This window comes from Rhinolophus sinicus, linkage group LG02 (assembly GCF_036562045.2).
Source record: "Rhinolophus sinicus isolate RSC01 linkage group LG02, ASM3656204v1, whole genome shotgun sequence".
Taxonomy (NCBI): domain Eukaryota; kingdom Metazoa; phylum Chordata; class Mammalia; order Chiroptera; family Rhinolophidae; genus Rhinolophus; species Rhinolophus sinicus.
The window spans coordinates 26,645,326-26,655,850 of NC_133752.1; the positions used below are offsets into that span (position 1 = coordinate 26,645,326).

The 10,525-nt window shown below is 32.6% G+C and overlaps 1 protein-coding gene across 2 annotated transcripts in view; it reads right to left on the reverse strand.

The window, feature by feature from the left end:
* The window catches only part of TMEM156 (transmembrane protein 156), a 29,442-nt gene extending 20,432 nt beyond the window's left edge, over positions 1–9,010 (reverse strand). The window contains exons 1-2 of one of the 2 annotated variants that reach the window (XM_074322385.1): positions 8,845–8,975; positions 4,941–5,015 (exon numbers count right to left, since the gene is read on the reverse strand). Coding sequence is in view for 1 of the 2 variants with exons in the window: in XM_074322378.1 (XP_074178479.1) it covers positions 8,845–8,932 (88 nt within the window). In the remaining variant the exon portion in view is untranslated. Of the gene's footprint in view, positions 1–4,940; positions 5,016–8,844 lie in introns of both variants that reach the window. The other variant, XM_074322378.1, reaches the window with a different exon arrangement.
* Positions 9,011–10,525: the final 1,515 nt, after the last annotated feature.

A 10,525-nucleotide genomic window follows, 5' to 3' on the forward strand; every position in this document is an offset into this window, starting at 1 on the left:
AATACCAGTTTTACTGGTCTGAAATCGAGGCGTCCACAGGACCACGCTCCTTCTGAAGGCCCTAGGGCGGAATCCATTCCTTCCCCCTCTTCCACCTTTCTGTGGCTGCTGGCATTCCTTGGCTTGTGGCTAGATCACTCCAAACTCAGCTTCTGTGGTCACATTGCCTTCTCCTCTGCGTCTCTGTCTTGTACTCTTCTGTCTCTGTCAGATCACCCTCTGCCTCCCTTTTATAAGGACACCTGTGATTGGATGTAGGGCCCACTAAATAACGCAAGATAGTTTCCCCATCTGAAGATTCTTAACTTAATCACATCTGTACAGAAACCTTTTTCCTTACAAGGTCATATGTATAGAATCTAGGGATTAGCACCTAATATCCTAGGGTGGACATTATTCAACCTACCTGAACCTCCAAAGATGAAATTTAATAGGGTAACATAATTTTTATTTTTGTCTGAAGACAAACATCAAATATGGAAATGATGGTATAATAGAAAGAATACAGGAGTTCAAAAGACAAAGACTAGTGCTATATCTGCCAAGAAACATGGACAATTTACTTAATGTCCGTGACTCTCATCTTCTCATCAGCAAAATAGAGACAATAACTCTAGATCCTACGAACTTCATGGGTCTATAGTAGCGTCAGGTTGTATTGTGCATATGAAAACACTGTTGAAATTTGTACAAATGTATATTATTTAAAATGCAAACCCATATTCCAAAGTAAAAATTAAAAATTTATCCTTCATTTAGGTTAGAATTATCTGTGATTTAGTTTACACAAGTAATTAAAGCTCACGATATAAAAATCGGGAATCCCTATTTAACAGTAATGATCAATTAAGGAATAGGTAACCTCTCTTTCAGGTATTTCCAGTCAGACAGTTATTTGCTAGTACAAGAAAATAACCAACATGCTCAATTCCACCTTTATGTGTCTTTCTGTGCCATTTCTCATATAATCGTATAGGGCAAACATATTTTTTAAATTTTCTAAATAATGTGAAGCACAATAATAGAATTACTCCATTTTTTAGAATGACCACTTCTAGTCGTACATCTTGGTTCAAACTTCAAAGAAAATCAAGCTATTAAATTATATTAAAGCATTTTTTTTACTTGTAGAATTTATACTTAATAGTAATTCCATACATGGTTCATTACTGATTTTATTTTCAGTTAATAAATTAAAGGTTCATTACCCTCTACATTTGAAATTGCTTCTAAAATAATTCATATGTGATTTCCAGCTATAAACACATTTCATACTTGAGTTACTATAAAGGTTTTTGGTGGGGAGATGGTATTGTACTCAAATACACAGTTTTATAAAGTCTTACTATATCTATAAACACAGTTGTAATAAAATAATAACTAATCTTAAAAAAGATTGTCTTCAATAATGACGTCCCAAGAGGGAGACAGAAATGCACCATCTGATTGAACTCTATGAGCTTTTTTATATTATGAAAGCACATGAAAAACTTTTTTCTTGCCATCTTTCCATTTTTCTCACTGGAATTTTTCATCTTATGAAATTTTCAACTTTTTGAATTTATAGTCCTATGATATGACCTAGAAGGGAGATAGAGAAATTTTTACTGTCAATATTGCAGTCTTATCCTATAAGTAACCAACTGGGCTCTCTAGAATTGATAATATATCCTTTCTATTTAGCTATAAGGTCATTTTATGATAGTTTTTAAACCTTAGTTTTAAACAATTCAATTGGAAAAGAAATAGAGTCCATATCCTTTCCTGGTATACTTTCAAGAAATAATTGAATTCTACTCAATCATTTTTGGTATCAGGTTGGCTATATTCTTATCTCTATAAACAAGTATTTATGAATTTAACTACTGCTATTAATATTGCTGAGAGTCAGATATCTAAAGTCTCGCTCCCAGAGACAGAAACACATTTCAGAATTACTCCAGCACTAAGGTGGCAATCTCTCAAGGTACAGTATTCTATATATATGGAATACTAAATGGAATTAAGAAAATACATCACAGTGTAGGACAAATGTCCGAGTCAATTATTTTGGTTTTTAAGAATAGCAATGAGTAAGACTAAAGAAACATGAACTATCTTTATTTTCTTTTTAACTTTTATTATAAACATATATCATATATAAGCATATATAAAATGTATTGTGCTGGTTAAGGAATAATCAAAATAAACACCATGTATCTAGCACACAGATTAAGAAACAGGATATTAGCAACATCTTTGAAACACTTGGTTCCTTCCCATTCCTACATACTCCTTCTTTTCCAGAGGTTAACCACTATCATGAATTTTGTGTTTATCACCCCTTTGCTTTATCTTAGAGTGTTTCCAAAATGTATATATTCCTAAATAACATTGTTTCATTTAGCATAGTTCAGAAATATATACATATATACAGAATATACTGTAAGTATTCATCTATGCCTTGCTTTTTTTGCTTAATATGTTTTAGACATATTACTGCGTATAGCTGTAGCTAATTATTTGTGGTATTCATTTGAATAAATATACCACAATTTATTTATTCTTCTGACAGAGAGCATTTGGGTTGTTTCTGTTTTTTGCTATTTTGAATAATGCTGCTATAAACTATAATTCTAATACATTGCTTGTGGGAATGTAAAATAGTACAACCACTTTGGAACACAAATTTTTTTAAAAAATTAAATATATATAATACTTGCCACATGACCTGACAATTCTACTCCTTGGAATTTACGCAAGAGAAATTAAAACATGTTCACACAAATACCTGTCCATGAATTTTCATGGCAGCTTTCATAGCCAAGTTTAGTCACCTCTTTGTGTCCACATCTTAGCTTTGGCTTCCGTCTCTCTCATACAGCCCAAAGATACTGAGACTCAAGGCCACCAGGAATAGGCCGATGCTCCTGAAGTGACCAATTTGTTCACTGTTGCTTATCCATCTGGACGTGTAATTTCTAGTCATTTTCCCCCTTCGAGAAGTTTTCTGATCAGTTCAATTATATGTTTTTTTTTAAGTTTTTAATGTTTTATCTCACATTTTATATTTTTTGTGCTAGCAGTGTTTTTCAAGGTATGACTACAAGAACAGAAGTCTCAACCTTCTGTCGACCTCCAGAAATAAGAGAATTTATAATAAACCTTCAATATTTGACAGACAAGAAAAGCTCCAGAAACTACTATATGTCAAGTCATATTTTCCCAATACCTAGGTATTCCTTTGTTAAGTAGTTGTCAGGGAACTTTGGAAGAAGCATGTGTTATTTCAGACAATACACTTTCGAAATTGTTGTTTCAGGATATTAAATGTAAACTAGGGAATATAAGAAATTTTTGCCACTAGAAATACAGCTAGTGCAGTCATTTTGGAGAAGTACTTGGTAGTGTCTTACAAAATTAAATATACTCAGCTATTTCACTCGTAGGTAGTTACCTGATAGAAATGGAAACCTATGTTCATACAAAGACTTGTACAAGAATATTCATAGCAGCATATGTATAATAGCCAAGAACTAGAAACAGCCCAGTGGCTAAATGGACAAATGTGGTGTATTGCTACAGTGGACTACTTAGCAATAAAAAGAAAGGAACTATTGATGCACTCAATGGATGAATCTCAAAAACATTACTCTAAGCTAAACAAGCCAGACAAAAATAGATACCGTGTGATGATTCCATTGATATGAAGCATAAGGAGGCACAAAACTAAACTATGGTGCCACTGGTCAGAAAGCTGCCTTTGGGGTGGGCAGAGATTTGACAGGAAAGGGCAGGAGGAATCTTTCTGGGAGTGATGAAAATCTGTATCTTGTATGGGGTGGTAGTTATATCGGTGTATACAATTGTCAAAATTCATGAAACTGAACATTTAAGATCTTTCCATTTTATTGCAAATTATTCCTTTAAAAAAATAGCCAAAAAATAAAACATTGCCATTGTTTCCAAAGATCTTTCATCATTCTTGGATATTCTGTAGCATAACTCAGAAATTTAAAAATATTAGCTACCAGGATAGGAAATAGTTTATGGTTTCGCTGTCTGATTTGCAGAGACATTGGTTAACAGATGTTGTTTTCATTTAGTCACAGGTCCGCCTCTGTTGACAACAGGCATAGACTCAAAAGAGTATCAATTTCAGTAGCAAAACCTCAAACAATTATATTTCTATTTTGGGTCCAATTGTTGATGCTTCTCTAGTAATACTGAGTGGGAAAGGGTAGAAAAATACATTGCGTATGGATGATACATCCATGGTGTTAACCAGATCAGGAACAGGAGAGTCTAGAAAGGATATGGATTTGCTCATAGAACATTTGGGGAAGACAATTTAAAATATTTTCTGGGGGCAAGGGGCAAAGTTTTGGATTACTTAGTAGCAGTACATAAATGGCAGGTTTGGAACAGAAGAAAGAGACTGCTGGTTTTACTTGCCAAACAAGGAAAGGCACTGTACACTATGAAATTCTCCATGGGGAAAAAGAAAGTGGTAGGAAAATGACTCAAGGTAAAGAGACACAGATCTTTTAAGTAAAAAATTCTGCAAAATAGATTTCACAGGCTGCACAACCTAAAAGTTCCAGGTTTGTGATGACATTTTGCATTTCAAAAATGTAAGAGGAGGATAATAATGCCTGGCCTGCCTAAATCAAAAGACGGTTGCAAGGATCAGATGAGAAATGCTTCCTTCAAGAATGTTTTACTTTGCAATATGACTCAGAAAATTCACTCAACAAATACTCATTGAGTGCCGCCTAATGTGACAGGTACTAAGTGCGTGAAATATGAGCAAAGCAGACAAAACCTCAGTTTTATCAAGTTTACATTCTATTTGGATAAATCAGGCAACAAAAAAATATACACAATCAATAAGTAAATTCTATAGGTGATAAGTGTTATGAGGAAAAGAAACAAAGCAGTGTAAAGGGGAGACAGCTTACCATATTAAGGTTTTAGAGAAAGTCACTTTTTCTGTAAAAATAAAGCCGATGTGGAGAGAGAGCATTTATCTGCCACTGCAATGAGACAAATAGAAAGCAGCCTAAGCAAGGCTTGCTGGTATCGGAACCTAATAGATGGGAGAAAAGGCCAGTTCTGCCAAAGCAGTGAAAAACATTATGCTATGCAGTATACATATATATATTTTTGCCAACACATTGTCTAAAATATGTATGTAAAAATTTTGTGTCCATTTGTAGCCATTCTAAACTAAAGATTCAGAATATTCAGTAAGAAAGAAAATCTTACAACAAAGTTGTCAGGGAACTTGGAAGAAACATGGATTATTTCAGACAATACATGTAGTTATATTCCTTCTTTCTGAACATTTTCAGAATAGTCTGTTGAGAATGATGCCTAACCATGAATAAGTTAAAATATTTAATGAGTTTAAATGAATTATGCATAAAAGTACTTGTTATAGTGCCTAGTACATGTATAAGTATTTGTTAAATTAAAAAAATTAAAATAGTCATAAAACTATGTCTTAAACCTTATTACTCAGTAAATTTTTAATGAGCCAGTCAATATGAGGAAAATAAAGTGCCCATTTTTGAGAACTAGGATAACACTTTCAGGCAAATTTATTGTAGTCACCCTTAATAACACTGTTTTTTATACTATAGACATAAGTAATGTGTACAAATGCTCATATACTTTAGGATTTAATTCATAAGTAATTAAAGTTCCTTTATCCTTTGTGTGCTTCAATTTCACTGCTCATTATACTACTGTTTCCCATCAGAAAGTGTAAAATGGAAGGGGAAATGAAAGCTGGTAAACATAGTTTATGTCAGTTAGACTCTTCAAAGTAAGCAAGGAAGTCAAAACAGCTTGATAAAATTACGTTGGTGGTGTTTTCACCTGTACTATTCCTGTCCTACGTTGCCACAAATCATCAGGAATACACTTGCATAACTCACTATAGTTCCTGCTTTCAAGAATTTCTGAGATATTTATATGAGTACATTTTATTTGAAAATCAATAGTAATTGCTTTTCTTAGAAAGTGCTTCTGCAAGCAGGTAAGAAGAAATATTAGGTGATCAGTAGAACTCTGACAGTTATTTCTCTTTGCAATAAAAATGGAAGGACCGTCTTCCCCAGTCAGGCCTAGGAACATTCCCATTGCACCTTTTTACATTGCTATTTTAGTAATTACAGTATCATATTTAATTATTTACCAGTCAGTGTTTCCCCTGACTGAAAACTCTGTGAAAGTAGAATTGCCTTTCATTTTTATAGCCCCGGGTTCCTAGTATAGGCAGACACTTTTCAAGTGAAAAAATAAATAAATAAAAGATCACTGAGATTTATATGCGTTAACTAGGTCTCCTCTCTTAAACACTGTAAGTCCAACAAAAGCAGGTTGATAGTCTCTTGTTCAGTGAAACTCAGATCCCTTAATTGAATCAAAATATATCCATTCCCTTTTATATCTCCATTATCTGCATGTACTATAAGTATATCAAATCATTACATTAACTACTGTATCTTAGGATGATGAGCTGCCTTTCAAATAAACTGAAAGTATTAGAATAAGCTCTCTTGCCAGTGCACACCCAATGCAAACTCATTAAAACTCCCAAACACCATTGAAGACGTTTCTCTTCGTTAGTAAATTTAGACTAAATAGCTAATACTGTGTAATTATGATAATTGAATATTCCAAGTAATGATTATTCAGAGACTCGGATACATGCTTGATGAAAAATGATCAAATATAGTGATCTATTTTTAACACGGGCCTTAAGAGGGTTTATTATTTTGAAATCAAATCTATTAGACTTCTTGAATACATTACTCCTCATTAAGATTCCTTTTGAATTCATTTGACGTGTCAAAGACAGGGTATCAGTGAATAATTTATAAGTAAAAATCATTTATAATATTTATCTTAGAAATTAAAGTGACTAGAACTTAAAAAAAAGGAAAAAATACATGAGTAACTGATAGGGAGGGTGAGACTATACAGGAGAATCTCAAGGTTAATTTTAACACTTCTAGAACACTCTAAGCTTATCATCTAAGTAATTTTACCAAATACTTTATTTTATAAAATATACTGGTTAACAAATCAACTCATGTCATAAGGCAGCTATTATTGTGATTTAAAAATTACTTAAAGAAAAGCAAAACAATTATGTGCTCTTAGTTTAATTGACACAGTACTGAATAAAATGAAGTGATATGAACTTATTCCTGGTGATCCATAAATCATTATAAGAATAAATAAATAAAAAGCATTATTATTACATGTGTAAAACATTTTGCCTAATAATCAACTTTTTGTTTATGGTGGCTCTGTGCAAAATTCCTTCTACCATAAAGTGACATCAAGATAAGATGGTGGTTTTTAAACATGTTTGTTTGTAGGCCCGAAGGAGGTTTCCTTTGAAACAAAATTCCCAAATAAGTTTATCACCCCAAAAAGTCCAAGGACATGTATACTGTTCTTGAAACAGGAAAAGAGAAATGGCTATTTTAAGTCTGAGAAATGGCTATTTTAAGGCAGAAAAGGTAGTACGGAGAGCTAAGAGAACAAAAATTATTACCAACCATGGGAGTCACCAGTTTTCATAAACACTAACCAGTAGTTAGCAAATAGTTTCTTAAATCTTTTTTAGGTTGATTACCTGATTTTCAATAGATCCAATCTGATTTGTAGAGGTGCTAGGTATATCTGTATGACCTGCCTGACTATTAAATGAGCTTACTCTCAGCCCACAATAGTTTAAAAATTGAAGTCCCATTCTAACTGTTCACTTTATATTTTCACTCAGTGAAATAAAGAATTGAAAATATGTGCAATAATTGTTTAATCTAAGTGACATAATGCCAGAAAAAACAAGAGAAATTTGAAAAACTCAATCGTATACGAAATTGTGCAATCATGGTGTTTATTTACCAAAAATATTTTTATCTGGCTACTTAGCATTATGTATATGCAACATTAAATATTCATTGCAATATGGCATCAAATGTAATTAGCAAAGACAGTGTTACCTAGTCATTTAGCATTATGTATATGCAACAATGATTATTGCAGCAAGTCATCAAATATAAGGTTTTCCCTAATTTTAATCAAGTTCATATAACTTTTTAATGATAGAATACAGCATTTTCTTTTTACTTTTTCTTCTTGTAAATACCAGGGAGCACAACTGTAATCCAAACAATCACATTAATATATTTTCAAATCTTTTACTGAAATATAAAAATAGTTTAAATTTACATCTATTTATTTTCCTACCCTAGGTTCCAGCAATCATATCACAATACTCTGAAATATCCAGAGTTCATTTTGTGCCATTTTTCTCTAGTTACAAATATTCACACGCATACCCCTGCTTAAATTTGGATCCATCTTACTCTAATTGTAGTTTGAAAATATCTAAATACTCTTGTTTTTCAAAAAGCAATAGTAAGTTATTATGTGAAATAGTTATGATGGAGGGAATTCAAGCATTTTTAACATAAGAAATGTTATTTTCTTAATAAAAGAATTCCAGAATATAAAAGCATACTTAAAACTGTTTTTGAAGGGAACTGTTTCAAAGAGCAAAATCATGTGATGAGATTATTGTAAACTCGTGTGAAATTTAGACTACAGATTTTAAATATTTTTTTCAGTTCATTATTGTAGACCACAATAATTAAGTGCTGTGAATAAGGTTATGCTATGTAACAGTCAACTGAAATAGCAATCTCATTTTATTAGTTTTTCAGACAGAGATCTTCCCCCCCAAGCAGCATGTATCCAAATGAAGACATTTCCTGTAACCATTAGCTGTCATAATTTTTAAAAATTAGAAAAAGAAAAGATAAATTATAATTACATACTCACCTTTTGGTGTCTTGAAATAATCTGGCAATATTAAAATGAATGTGATCACTATTGCTAAAAGTAATTTAAGGAGAGCTGTTTTTGTCATGTCTATTCACATGACACATGTGTTCCCATCCAGTACATCGATGGCATGTTTCTTCCTGCTTTAAGTTTCATTTCTGTGGTACTATAAGTTTACGCAATTTACCTCATACTTCCTTTTGGGTAATACTTAAAAAAAAAAAAAAAAAAAAGAGGCCTTGAACTGAGACTTCTTCATTTTGAGTCACTTGACATTAAAAAATACTGCGAACAAGCACTTTTAAACTATCTTCTAAACAAGATAAAGAAATTATATCAAGAAGCAAAGGGGGTCTTCATCTAAATTTGAAGCTATTTTCTCTTGTTTACCAATCTGTGTGAGTAAATATAAACCCACAATATACTCACCAAAAATAAAATGATGAATGTCAGTAGTGTCCAGCTTGTATGGACATCATTCATTCACTTACTTATTAAATGATTGCTGACCACTTTTAAGTGCCAGGCAGGCACTGTACTGGAGTCCAGTGTTCATAAAACAATATGTCTAAAAGACAGTAAACAGTACAAAATGTAAGGATAAAGACACATGCAAAATTTTAGTTCTACTTTATTACCCTGTATGAAAGTAGTAGGATGGGAGTCATTATCATTATGTCTATAAACATTGTGGTTATTGTTGCAGAATCCACATTTGCAGTTCCCATTTCAAAAAAAGATCTTTCATTATGAAAATCCCAGTGAAATAAAGTGCTTTGTTTTAGAATATAAATGAAGAGTAGGGAAAAGTCATGGTGAATAAAAAATATGTGCAAACAAATATTTTTATTTCTTTGTTCTTGTTATTGGGTTTAAAAAAAAATAATGGTACTGGGTATCTCCATTTTCTCCCTGCTCATTCTCTCTTATATACCCACTACCCATCTATTTTTATTTATCTTGTGTCTTGTTCTTACCCACCCCACCCTGGGCTTTATGAAACAATGGGTGAATGGGGAGTAGGAGACAGGGGTATATTGAATATATTGTGCGCATGTATTGTGGGTATAAATTAACTGTCTTTTCTTCTGCTTGGGTGTGGTGATTTGACAGACAGATGAGAATCATGGGTTAAGAGACTCTAGAACCTGAGCCTAAGAACAGTTAAAATGGGAGTAGGGATTCAAACATTAGACTTATTTTATGAACAACATTAAGAATCATTCAAAGGAAGAGAAGAATTGATGAGATTCATTGTTTGCACCGCTTACTGGACTGAGATATTAGAATAAGGTCCATGCGTCTTCAGTAGAGGTGCTGGTGGGGAAGGGTGGGGGACCTTGTCCCTTAACTCTTGCCCATCTTACAGGTGTCACTGAATGGTCAGTGGATCCTCTACTCCCCATTTTGACACGATTTTGATTCCCTCGAACATTCTAACTCTTCTTTATGAATGCAAACATTCCAACCATAATTCTATCAATGAAGATGAAATAGATCAAGGAAGTTTTTACTTCATCTAACACTTTTAAGTCAGTTTAATTCCTCGATCAACTGTTTAAAAAGCAGTTAAACTACTTCTACTTTTTTCCACTTTAATTTTGGTTTTATTGACATGAAATTTGTTAGTATCTTTTCTTTCCTATGAACATCCGTGCTTTGGTTCATTTACTAATTA